General features: G+C 43.5%; 1 protein-coding gene across 5 annotated transcripts in view; it reads right to left on the bottom strand.

Annotated features, from left to right (window-relative positions):
* Nucleotides 1–2,252: 2,252 nt before the first annotated feature.
* Nucleotides 2,253–12,789, bottom strand: part of LOC118208806 — a 54,114-nt gene continuing 43,577 nt past the window's right edge. For all 5 annotated transcript variants that reach the window (XM_035383699.1, XM_035383698.1, XM_035383696.1 and 2 more), the window contains 19 exons: nucleotides 11,949–12,150; nucleotides 11,605–11,718; nucleotides 11,325–11,372; nucleotides 10,612–10,700; nucleotides 9,382–9,583; nucleotides 9,080–9,193; nucleotides 8,865–8,906; nucleotides 8,409–8,494; nucleotides 7,211–7,415; nucleotides 6,932–7,045; nucleotides 6,701–6,748; nucleotides 6,289–6,416; nucleotides 5,590–5,794; nucleotides 5,246–5,356; nucleotides 4,696–4,752; nucleotides 4,565–4,594; nucleotides 4,276–4,364; nucleotides 3,350–3,515; nucleotides 2,253–2,846 (listed from right to left, as the gene is read on the bottom strand). In XM_035383699.1, coding sequence (XP_035239590.1) covers nucleotides 2,700–2,846; nucleotides 3,350–3,515; nucleotides 4,276–4,364; nucleotides 4,565–4,594; nucleotides 4,696–4,752; nucleotides 5,246–5,356; nucleotides 5,590–5,794; nucleotides 6,289–6,416; nucleotides 6,701–6,748; nucleotides 6,932–7,045; nucleotides 7,211–7,415; nucleotides 8,409–8,494; nucleotides 8,865–8,906; nucleotides 9,080–9,193; nucleotides 9,382–9,583; nucleotides 10,612–10,700; nucleotides 11,325–11,372; nucleotides 11,605–11,718; nucleotides 11,949–12,150 — 2,197 coding nt within the window. In that variant the 3' untranslated portion in view covers nucleotides 2,253–2,699. The remainder of the gene's footprint in view (nucleotides 2,847–3,349; nucleotides 3,516–4,275; nucleotides 4,365–4,564; nucleotides 4,595–4,695; nucleotides 4,753–5,245; nucleotides 5,357–5,589; nucleotides 5,795–6,288; nucleotides 6,417–6,700; nucleotides 6,749–6,931; nucleotides 7,046–7,210; nucleotides 7,416–8,408; nucleotides 8,495–8,864; nucleotides 8,907–9,079; nucleotides 9,194–9,381; nucleotides 9,584–10,611; nucleotides 10,701–11,324; nucleotides 11,373–11,604; nucleotides 11,719–11,948; nucleotides 12,151–12,789) is intronic.

The following is a 12,789-nucleotide window of genomic DNA, read 5'->3' as shown; positions in this document are numbered from 1 at the left end:
GACATTCTATTTATGCTTCTATTAGCACGTTTTTGGACTAAAAATTATTGTGGATTTTGTTTGCTAGATCGTTACCATGATAAAAACACTAACTTTACAGTTATTCATTTCATCTGTGGATTTCCAAGCTTCTTCTGCCACCCCACGTTACAAAATAGTGAACCATTGTCACTAAAACCATAAAACAGTTTATAGAGATAGAACCATGACTTTTAACACTAAAACAGTATATCCTGTGACCAGACTGATTGAAAATTTCACCATAAAAAACAAAAACCAAATGAATGCAAATAAACTCACTTTGGCCCAAATTGGGCCAGTGAGACTGAAGGGGTTAAGTTACAGGCTAGCCTTAAGGTGCAGTATGTGTCAGTTTATAAAGAACACTTTTGGTCATATTTGGTTACTTCAAAAGTAAATGAAAAGTTCTGAACAAAGTGCCTCAGCTTCTAATAATCACAATTAATAATTCACAATTATTCTTGCAATTAATCATTTCCACTGGGACCTTCCTTGATCATCCTTTTACTGCACATCTGCAGTGACATGAGAAGTCTGACTGATATCTGCCTATTTGAGTTCTGTCCACAAAAAATGTCTGTGCCAGGAGTAATACAATCTGCCTTTGCCAATCACACAAAGATGGCGACAAAATAACTGTCACTATGTTACATCTCCTTCTCTCTCTCTGCCAGGAAGACATTGGAAGAGTGCTGTCCTGTCAACTACCACATTTTTTCCTTTTTATTTAATAAAGTATAAAAATGAAAAGAATAAATTCATTTGTAACCATTCCCATTTTGTGTTTGACTCCTTTACGTTTTGCCCCTTTGAGTTGGAGTTGTAATACATTGGGGGTCCATCCAGGATTGGTAAGTGTTCGACGCCCCCTTAGGCTTTTGATTGGGCTGGATCTTGTCTTTCAGGGCCGGCCCTAGCGGGGGGGGGGGGGGGGTGGGGAGTGCTGTTGGGTTCTGTTGAGCAGGATAACTATCATAATTACCAAAATAACGTTATTTACCTTAGATAAACATTTCATCATGTGGCCCCCCCTAGCGGTTGTGGCCCTAAACAACCGCATAGACCTTTTATGCCACCGGCCGGCCCTGACCTTTTTCATTGTGTGGTGCACCGGTTAAGTTCAACGTCCTCTTCTACTTCGTAGTCAGTTCTCCTTAGGGTCTTTTGTTCTGAGTCAGCCTGGTAGGCTCTGAGCGAGACAGCTGATCACAATGATCTTGGTTTCCATCGGCCCACTGATTCATTATCTTGCCTTTTCTATTTTGAGGTGTGGTGCAGGGATTATTTTATTTTTGTTTTTATTATTTCCAGTAGGCAGGGGAACCAAAAATGTGATATCTGAAGATCAATATAAACACTTATTAAAATATTAAATTAACCTTCAAGAAACGTACTGTGGACAAAAATTGTCCTCATGTGGAGTTTAAATGTGAGTATTTTTCTTGCTTGCCCAGACAGCAAGAAAAATAATTATGCTTTACTGAAAATTCACTTATGTTCTGAGACACTGGTTTGTGTGCAAGTTAACAATATCGCTTCCCAATTTTATTCCTCACTCCTAGTTGGTGCATAAGACTTATACATTATTCTGCAATTGAACCTGTGTGTTTTTACACTATTTGCTCTTTTTTATCACATTTTCAATGAATAAACATTATGTTCTTTCTATGCTGTGTTTCCGTAACAAAAGCTTCATATGGTTATCTGGAAGTATAATCACAGATTTGAGTTTAATTACAAACATACCCCAATCATAGACAGAGCACTATCCAATCCAAAAACAAACGATCATTTGGATATAATGCCTCGGTCTTCTTTTGTAATCTCAAATTAAAAATTATCATTAAATGGATAGAAGCAATTTGGCTGGCTAGTGCAGACTATATAGCTTTTGAATGAAGGAACTACCTGGTACAAATCGTCTTTTTGTATTGCCATGCATGTTATTTACGAGTGTACTTATCAAACCCTTTAATTAACCACATCCTGTGTCCGATGTACAATAGTAATGTCAATCTTGTTTGAAATGCAAGTGAATTTGTTCAAAACAGAAATTTTCATCACCCATGCTTTGATAATGCAGATTTCTGAATTGTTCCCACATGGACTGCCCGCTAGCTAATTTTAATTATGTTGCAATTGTTTAACTTTAAAGACGTTGAGAACTGTGTCTCATGTTATGTTAATACCATTCATACTTTGAAATGTTCTCTTGGAAAAATGAGGCAATCTTTGGAATGCGAGATAATGTTTATTAACTGACTTAGTGAAACACAGCCCCTAACACCAGTAACAAACAGCCTTATTTAGAGAAAGGCAGAGGAGCTAAAAGCCGAGATGTGAGGAAACTTCAAAGCAGGGCATCAGACCAGTGACATCGGAGCAGTGACATCAAAGCACGGTATCAGAACTGTGACATCAGAGCAGTGACATCAGAGCAGGGCATCAGAACAATGATATCAGAGCAGTGACATCAAAGCACGGTATCAGAACTGTGACATCAGAGCAGTGACATCAGAGCAGGGCATCAGAACAATGATATCAGAGCAGTGACATCAAAGCACGGCATCAGAACTGTGACATCAGGGCAGTGACATCAGAGCAGGGCTTTAGAACAATGACATCAGAGCAGGGCATCAGAAAAATGACGTCAGAGCAGGGTACCAGAACAGAAAGCCTCAGAAAAGTATGTAGGACAGCTGCACATCCCCGGTGACCTCCAGCTTGTCGATCTGGGTGATGGGCTTGAGACGGTGGGCGAAGTCGCACAGGTGCGTCCCGTTTACATACACTGTAAACCTTTCAGCCCCGCAGCGGATCACCATCTGAGAGAAAGGAAGGGAGAGAGAGTGAGAGAAACGCATTAGAACTGACACACAGAAGACATCTGAGACTTTAAAAACTTTTTTAAACACGTTTATTGGCAAAATATTTAGTTGAAATGGATTGTTCGTGATCCACAGTAAAGTACGCGCTAAGCTAGGTAAGAATTAATACACCAATACAAAAAGGATAAACTAGATAAGCATTTCCACATCTCTTAGCCATTATTACACTCTAACACTGCACTACTGTAGGGAGATGGAGAGAAACAGGGGTATTGAGCGCACACATTCCAGTACATTACATACGATGTTACACACATACAATAACAGAAGTGATGGTACCAATACTGAGGAAATCCCCCATTTAATGAAATGGTACATCCTTGGGGGGTGTGGTTAGGAACACACTGTATATAATGGCACAGTACTGCCACAGAGCCACACAGGACACAAACTCTCTGGAGTCCGTTTAAGTGAGAATGGCCCGAGTTGTGTCCACTCACCTCAAAGTTAGCCCCCGCTGCGAAGAGTTTGCCATCGCCATCTCTCTCCTCGGCCCCCAAGTTCCCTCCCAGCTGGCTGTTCCGCACAACTACCCCCTCCGACACAGACGGACTCAGCTGGAAGGCGATGTCTCCACTGCTGCTCGCCACCAAGTTACAAGAAAAGCTGCAGTACACGCACACGCACAGACACACACACACACACACACACGCACATATGTTTTGTTAAATACTATAAATGCATTAACTAAAGGTGTCACACTGCTGTTTAAAATCTGTGCAGGCACGTGACATTATGATTACAGTACTGCTTTCATTACCAAACATTTTAGTCTATTCATGCTTGAAGTGTGTACATAGAAAACACATGCAATGGGTTAAGTCCAAGGGCAAATACTAACTAAAAGCAATGAAGAATCCTGCAAAAACCACAAGGAGACTCCTTTCTCTACTGCCTGATGATAAATGAGACTAAGATTATATATGGTCATACACCACAACATGATTTAACACGCCATTCTTATCAGTTGAGAGGGCGCTGATAATCATCCTAATAAGCATGGAGACACAGTTTAACACATAGCTAATCAAGCAGTTCTGGAAGATGTGACCTTCACCACTGCAAATGAAACAAGTCAAGAGAGCTGAGAGAAGAGACCTGAACATACCATTTACAACCGAATGCAACAAGCCAACAAGAATACAGATTTGTTTAAATGCACTTGAATGTTGAATCAACTGTCATTTTCCAATTCGCTGCGATTCATGTGGAATAAACCACTGTGGTGCGGTTAATTATTCTTTTTTTAGACAGATTGCATGATGGTGTGATGCCAGAGATACAGAGAGGGAAATTGGTGCAAAGGAGAAGAAAGTAATGGAGATATAAAAATGAAAGGGAAAGTTAAGAGAGGTACACAGGTTACCTGTTGCCTCCATCTGGCACACTGCCAGTTATAACAATGGACTTCTTCGGAGTCATCCCGCCATTGATCATGCCTGAGAAGGGAATGGGCTGAACACAAAATATAGCGTCACACTCAACTCTCCATTTCTCCGTTTCTGTTTCTCATTCTTTCACTTTCTCTCTCACTCTCTCAAACAGAGAGAAATATTGCTGTATGAAATTATGTTTAAAAAAAAAAAAAAAAAAAAAAAAACAATAAAGGGTGAATCAGTGCTCGACAGCATACACAGACTGTTCTCAATACTCACTGGGCTGTAGATTGGCTCTCCCGTGATCACCTGAAATGGATAAAAAGGATTTCTCTCATGAGATGATCTGGAAACCAGGAAAATTCATTCAGCTCATTCACTCGCTTATTCTGCCACAATCTCTAACTCACCTCCATTTCAGTTACTTCTAATTGCATCTCTTCTTCAACTTCAACAACTATGGTGTCCTGGAGAGGAGAGCACACAGGCGAGCGCAGTTACAGCACAGCACCCACTGTACGGCACACACAGGCGAGCGCAGCTAGCGTACATTTACTTCAAGTGGATTGAAAGACTGACAGAGTCAAAGTTTAAATTCAGACTCATTTTTCATTTATGACTGAAACCAGCAAGAGAAGGGATCTCCTCCCCCCCCCCCCCCCCAAATCCCTACAGAAGGGCATCTCCCTGAGCAAGGTTCAGGAGCAGATACCCAGATCTGGGACCCACTGTGCAGTCAACATGACTGCACCAGCATCATTGTGTTTGCATGGACTAAATACCTATTTATCTACTCCAGTCATGTATACAAATGCTGAAACTGGCCAATAGCCTGAATGTAAATACAAAGGCTTCAGTTCAAATATGTGCTGTGGAAGACACAGGTAAGAGGATCAGCTTAAATACCCGAAAGTACAGGCCGAAATTTAAATGCAAGAAACGCAGGCCACCCCTCCTCACCTGGATGTTGAGGGTCTGCATGGAGATGTTTCCAGTGATCTGCACGGCGCTCACAAGATCAATTCCCATGCGGTGTTTGAACACGTGGAGCAACTTGCTGTTCACGCTCACCTGCAGGATTCGGACAGGAAGGCGGAAGGGTCAGTAGGCTGCAATTCAAGTGTTTTTTTTTTGGGTTTTTTTTTTTTTGCCAAAGTATTCATTCGGTTAATTGAATATCGTGCCCTACTCCAGTAAATGAGACTACATTCATCTTCAAGCAAGGAGCGGTAGCTCGACGGCACACAACACAAACAAACAAAAACAACGCGCACGCGTGCCCACACACTCCGTGTTCCTCCAACCTGAAATGCTTCTGAGGTAATGACGAAGGTCAGTTCAAAGTTCTTCCCCTTGACGAAGGGCATCCCTTCCACCTTCTCCTCCTCTCCCCAGGCACCGCTCGTGTAGGAGTTAAACACCACAAGCCCTGAACCCTCAAACTGGGGGTTGAAGCGCAAGGCTACGTCACTGCCTGCACTCTCCCCACACATCAGGTCGATGCTGAACCTGTCAGGGGCATGGGGGAAGATGTGTCACAGGTTGTCACCAGATAAAATACTCGGCTCTTGGCTTCTGAACAACGGGAGGTCCCGGTGCTTCATTACATTACAGAACATCCGTTAACACTGAATTGGAGGTCATCACGCCCCTTAATGAATTTTCAGAAGATGGATCACACTGGAATGTTTTTGTTTCAGTGGTAGGGATACAGAACGGCAATGTTAAGAACATAGATTAGATGGGGGGAAAATATTGCCTGAAAAAAGTGTTATAGGCCAAAAATGTGTTATAACACTGACCTCCAACTTAAACGGGAACATCCCACAAAAATGTTTTTCCCAACTAATGCCAGTGTGTGACATTAATGAAGCATTAAGAGTCACATGGGAGTAGCGTATCTTTTGCCCAAAGCTGCTGGAACCGAAAAGCAGGCAGAACTGCTCTTGCAATGGGGCCCCATTGCCTGCAGAACCCTCCATGGCCATCAGGGGGATTCTCACCTGTCAATATCATCGGGAATTGATCCCTGGAAGTACAAAGTCATCCCCACAGACAAGCGGGGAATGGCCTGCACATACGAGGAGACCTGCAAGCTCTCTTCAATAACTGCAGACACTGCTGGGCCCTCCTGTCAATGAAAATCGAACTGATCAATGAATGAAAAGAAGTCGAGATCACAGTTCTTCAGCTCACTTCGTCTTTAGTTTATTGGGTTAACGATTTTAAGGCAAAGCCAAAAAAGCACCAGGGCTGGAAATCTATTGGTCTACTGCAACATAATGCAAATGGAGAGATGAAAGTAGTGGCAGAGTCAGTGTGCACCAGAGAGAGAGAGAGAGAATGCATATTCATTACTCTGTGTGTGTGTGTGCGCGCGCGTGCATGCGAGGGGTGAGCGGGCAGAAGACTTACAATAACCCCCACGCTGTCGCCACGCAGGTGGGGCACGTATTTCTGTACCTGAAGCGCAAATGGTTACGGGTGGGTGGGTGAACAATGAAACCACGTACCACCAAAACCAACCCAGGCTACAGGCATGTAAAAATGTGACTTTGGAATTCAAAATTCCGATAAGTGGATCTGATAAATACCCAAACCTAAACGTATAAATTTAAATGAAGGATGCATGCTGCTCATCCTCACCTCGATGACCGTGACGTTTTCCATGCAGACGGCCCCAACGATCAGCAGGGCGTTCACTAGGCTCACTGATATGCGGTGCTTGAACAGGTAGAACTGCTTACCGTTCACGCTCACCTGTAGGAGTCGGAGAGGAAGGCAGGAATCAGGAATTCTATAAAGGCTGCAAATTCAATATCCCTCTGCAGTAAGGAGGTATTACGTGTTCACACAATGCAAACAAAACAAGCAAATACAAACAGACACACACACACATAAGCAATGTACACAACAATTTCTGACCTGGTAACCCTCGGGGGTGATAACCAAGAGCAGCTCAAAGGCCTCCCCCTTAACGAAGGGCATCTCATCAACCTTCTCCTCCTCTCCCCAGGCGCCGCCCTGGAAGCTGTTGAACACCACCGCCACTGAGGGTTCGAACTGGGGGCTGAAGTGTAGCGCTATGTCAGAGCCATCCTTTTCTCCACATTGCAGACTGATGCTGAAACTGCAGGGGGCGACAGAGAGCAGGGGACATTTTGTCAGAGTCACCAGAAATAAAAAATTGTTCTTACAGTCCTCCACAGGACCACAGGACCTTCCGGTTGGTAACAGGAGTTTCTGGTGCTTTAGCCTGCTGCCACAGTACAGTTCTTCATCACAGCCTAACATGAATTTTCAGAAGAGTCAATAAAAAGAAATACATTAAGGTGGCACGTGTGTGGATTCATTAAGTGAAAAGGTTAATACTGTAAGTTTTGAGTGGAAGAACATCTGGAATGCATCTCAAAACGTACTGCAATTACAAATACCACTTTTCCTGTGGAATTACCACTTAATGTGTTAATCCCTCAGACTGAGGAAACCCCCCCCCAATTCTGGCACTTACAATGTGTAATTGTTCAATAAACGTTTACATTGTTCCTATTTTTTTTTTTTCCCCACACGCTTCATTTTTTATAGCGTACATCTCAATGCATTGTGGTGGCCTCAAAGACTTTACAGAGCTTTCATTTCTAGATGTAGATTCCTAATATAGGGAGACAACATATCGCCCTGACAGTGGCATGAAAAGCCAGACCTACCACAGGTGCCATCAAGCAAAGTCACCACCTAAGACAGGAAAAACCCTGATCATGGAGCTCACAACTTTGTTATAGCCAGCAGTCAAATTCTATGTAATTGTTAGGTATAAATCAAATAAGTATTATCATCAATAGCCTCAAATTGTTTTGAATCCCAACCACAAAGTCTCTAAGCAGGCAAAACTGAACTAGCGATGGGGGAGTGAGGTTTCATGAACTGCATAAGTAAAGCTATAATGGGCTGTCAATCACTGAACTATTTTTGACCAATTAAAGGATATTTCCCTGCACAGCACAAAAAATGAACAATCACTGAAAGAATACAACAGCTCAATTTTTAGCTCCATGAAGTCTCATTCATTTATTCCACCACAATTCCCTGCAGTGCCCTCCATGGCCATCAGGAGGTGCCTCACCTTTTGATATCGGCAGGAAGTGATCCCTGGAAGTACACAGATGCCCCCATCTCCAATTTTTTGATGGTCTGCAAATACTGGGGAATCTGTGCAACACAAACACTAGGATTAATACAGAGCCTGTTGCCGTGGTTCATAACCCTGGTGCCGGAGAGCTGCAGGGTCCTGCTGGGTGTTGCTGTCAATCAGCATTTCATTGGTCAATCAATGAACGCAGCTGATCACATTTAACCTACCTCACCTGGTTAACTGTGTCTAATGGGGTTGATGAATTTCAGAGAAAAACAAACACCAGCACACCTTGAGGCTCACAAGGAACAGGGTTGTGAATCCGTTGATGAGATGAACGGGTGTGAGTAATAAAGGACCTCAGGCAGTGTGCACCAACACAGAGCCTGAGATGCACATGTAGGTGTGTGTGTGTGTGTGTGTGTGTGTGGAGGCAAGCAAACTCACAGGAACTACGACCTCGACTTCCGGCTCAATAACAACAACTTCCTGAAATACAAACACAGGGGTAAGTGGGGGCATGTAAAGCAATGCACCTTCAAATCCAGACATGTTAACAAATGCCTGAATGAGAATACAGGGACTAAAACGCACATGTGAAATGCGTTATGTGCAAGTAAATGTCTGAATGTAAATGCAGAATGCACGCCGCTCCTCCTCACTTCAAGCTTGTGAACATCCCGCATGGAGACGCCTCCTTCGATCTGCACGGTTATCACCAGATCCACTGATATGCGGTGCTTGAACAAGTAGTACACCTTACTGTTTATGACCACCTGCAGGAGCCCAAGAGCAAGACAAGGAGCCAAAGAAGGCAGTTTTCAAAAACTCTGAGAATACTCAAAAGCATTTCAATCTGTCAATGTAATTTTGTGCACTACTGCACTAAGTGAGATCATATTTCTCGGCATGTATCGGCAAAACACACACAGACACACATGCACACACTTCCTGTCCTTCTGACCTGGTAGCCCTCGGTGGTGATAATGAAGATCAGCTCAAAGTTCTCGCCCACTAAGAAGGGCATCTCGTTGACTGTCTCCTCCTGTTCCCAGCTGCCGTTCTGGAAGCTGTTGAACACCAGCACCGATGTATCCAGCCGGACGGTGAAGCGTAAGGCGATGTCCGAGCCTGGCTGGTCCCCACAAGGCAGGTCGATGCTGAAGCTGTGGGGAGTGACAGAGACCCGGGCAGATGCATCAGATTTCTCAGAGACCAGATAAGATACTCAACTACGACATACCTCCGTACTTCATAACTACAGGAGATCCTGCTTTGGTAACAGGAGTTTTACCACCACACTGTAGGTTTTTGCCACAGAATTGTTCTCTCTGACATCAAAGTTTCAGAAGGTGCATAACATTGAAACGATTTGACTTCATCAGTAGAGAGACAGACCTCTGAGATAGAATCTTACATTAATCCCACTGTACACAAACTTCCTGATGACTTCCAGTCAATTTACATGAGTCATGGTTTGATAAATCTTCTCAGCAGCAACTGATACTGTTGTCAACTTGATACAGTAAAACAGTCCACTCAAAACCCACTCCAATGCTTGCCATTAGCCAATGAAACAGCATTACATTAAATGTTTTAATCTGATAATTCCTTTCTATGCAGCTACATAAATCCTTATGTTCTAGTAAAAAGGAAGCAATATCATTGTCAATATTCCCAAATGTTGTTAAACCCTAAACATAGCCACTAAGCAGGCATAACTGCACTACCGATTCATGAGGCGTGTAACTTATGGAGATAGTGAGTTTTCATGACTTGTAAATGGTAAATAGACTGCATTTATATATCCAGCAACTACTGCACAAAGTGCTTTATAGTGAATGCCTCTCATTCACCCAACACACACACACACAAACAGCGAAAGGCAGTCATTCAAAGGGGACAACAAGTTCGTTGGGAGCTACTGGGGCACTTGCCACTTGACACAATGAAGGACACTGACGCACCCAGGAGATCGAACAGACAACTCTCCGGTCATCAGATGACCACTCTACTGTACCTCCTGAGCTAATGCTGACTGGTTTTAACCAATGAAAGGATTTTGCTCCCCATGGCAGAACATAATGACTGGGTGTCAGAGAGAGCACACAAGTTCCACAAAGCCTCGCTTGTTCTTCCGTCACAAAATGGAATCTTGAGCCCATTCCCCGCAGAACTGTTCACGGCTCCTCACCTGTCCGTGCCGTCTGGAATGGTTCCCTGGAAGAACATAGACGTCCCAGTCTTCAAGCCGCCGGCAATGGGCTGCACGAACTTGGGGACCTGAACAACACAAACACAGGGATTCATACACGGCAGGATCTTATGGTCACTCGGCAGCAAATCACAATTTACCTCATTTTTTTAAAGAAAGAGAAACCAGCACACCTTATGGCTCAAAAAGACCAGGGGGTGGGTGTACTACAAAGGAAGATTCACGTACCAAGCATCTCTCCGTTATTCGGCTTAACGATTGGGCTTAACTGGTATCACAAAGGTGGTCATCAACTCGAACATGAGCTTCGTAATCAAGCTCTGTGCACGTTCCCACAAAAGGGGCGATGTCTGCAACAATGAGCCTATCGCAGCACAGCATGGACCCTACTCGAGCAGTACATTTCCTAAACATAACCTGCCCTCGACCAGGTCAGCTGTGCAATGCAAGTTACCATGGCGATATACCCAGTCGGCTTCATGATATGGAAAATCATTGGCTAAAACCGAATTTAGCATGGTAATTCTATAGCCTTGCTTCGTAGTGCACACTCCCACTTGCAAATCTGTTCATCCATTGCCACAGAATGCCAAGAGGGATTGAAGTGTGTGTGTGTGTCTCAGAGAGAGAGTGTGTGTATAAATGTGCATAGAGTGTGTATGTGGAATGGAATGGTAGGCCAGGATACTCACACTAACCACAACCTCTTCTTCTTTATCAGGTTCTTCCGGGACACTTTCCTGAAACACAATCACAAACTCAGTTAGGGGAGGCTGGGGGTACACAAAACAGTGGATCTCATAATCCAACAAGTATGCAAACACAAATGCATGCATGAAAACACAAAGGCCTAAGTGCATATGTAACTGCTTAACTGACAGAATGGGCAGTGTGGAAAACACTGGACAACTAGGACCAGCTAAATGCTGGAAAGTAAACTGCTAAATTTAAATCCATGCTGCTCCTTCTTACCTCGATAATTCTGATGGTCTGTATTGAGACTTTTTCAACGATCTGTAGGGCTGTCACTTGTCCCACTGGTATGCGGTGTTTGAATAAGTAGAAGGGGCTACCGTTGATGTTCACCTGCAGGAGAGGACAGAAGACAGTCAAAGAAGGCTACTATTCACAATTACCATTCAAGCAATTTTTTTTCTCCGAAGCAAACATGAAAGTACAAACACAAACATACGCACACATCCAATGTACACAGATTTTTTTTTTTTTTTTTTTAAATGACACATGCACAGTGCGTGCAGACAGACGCAGACAGACTACACACTCAAACACACACACACAGCTCCTGTACTTCTGACCTGGTAACCCTCTGAGGTGATCGTGATGAGCAGCTCAAAGTCCTCTCCGTTACGGAAGGGCATCCCGTCAGGCTTCTCCTCATCATTCCAGCTGCCGCCCTGGAAGGTGTTGAACACCACCACACCGCCATCGAACCGGGGATTGAAATGCAAGGCTATGTCAGAGCCTTCCGCTTCACCGCAGAGCAGATTTATGGCAAACCTACAGGGGGTGATAGAGAGCAATAAAGTTTTATCACAGATTGTTTTGGGTCCCCGGATAAGATACTCCACTCTAATAAACCACCCCAGTTCTTCAATCCTCTCTGATCAAACCTACAGGAGGTTCTGGTTGGCGACTGGAGTTTCTAGTGCTTTATAACAATACAGAACGTGGAACACAGCAGTACTGTGAGACTACAATGAATTTTCAGAAGGAAAAAAAAAAAAAACTGGAAAATGTTCAGTATCTGGTTGAATGATCACATGTGGCTTCATCCTCTGAAACATCCAAGTAAATGGCATGACAAAAAGAGTTTATCAATTGATTTTTCAGAAGTTTTTCCAGAACCAAAGTTTTTCAGAGGCCAACAAATTGAACTTCAAAGCCAGGGACCTTAGCATTGTTTCCACGGGCACTGAAGTCCTGCTATACTCCTACCACAGAACTTACACAGTGATGCAATGTTTTATTGCCTTGATTAAACTATAAATATGGCCCCTCCCTGTATGCAAGAAATGTCAATTGACTGTAACATATTCAATTAAGTACTCTTTTTCGTTGCCATGGTTCCTCCAATGAGCCATACCGGATCCAAGGTGCTCTTCCTTATGATCCAATATTACATTTGAAATGTTTTCA

This window comes from Anguilla anguilla, chromosome 12, assembly GCF_013347855.1.
Source record: "Anguilla anguilla isolate fAngAng1 chromosome 12, fAngAng1.pri, whole genome shotgun sequence".
NCBI lineage: Eukaryota > Metazoa > Chordata > Actinopteri > Anguilliformes > Anguillidae > Anguilla > Anguilla anguilla.
Note: the sequence above shows the minus strand (reverse complement) of the source record. Positions and strands in the feature narration are given on the sequence as shown.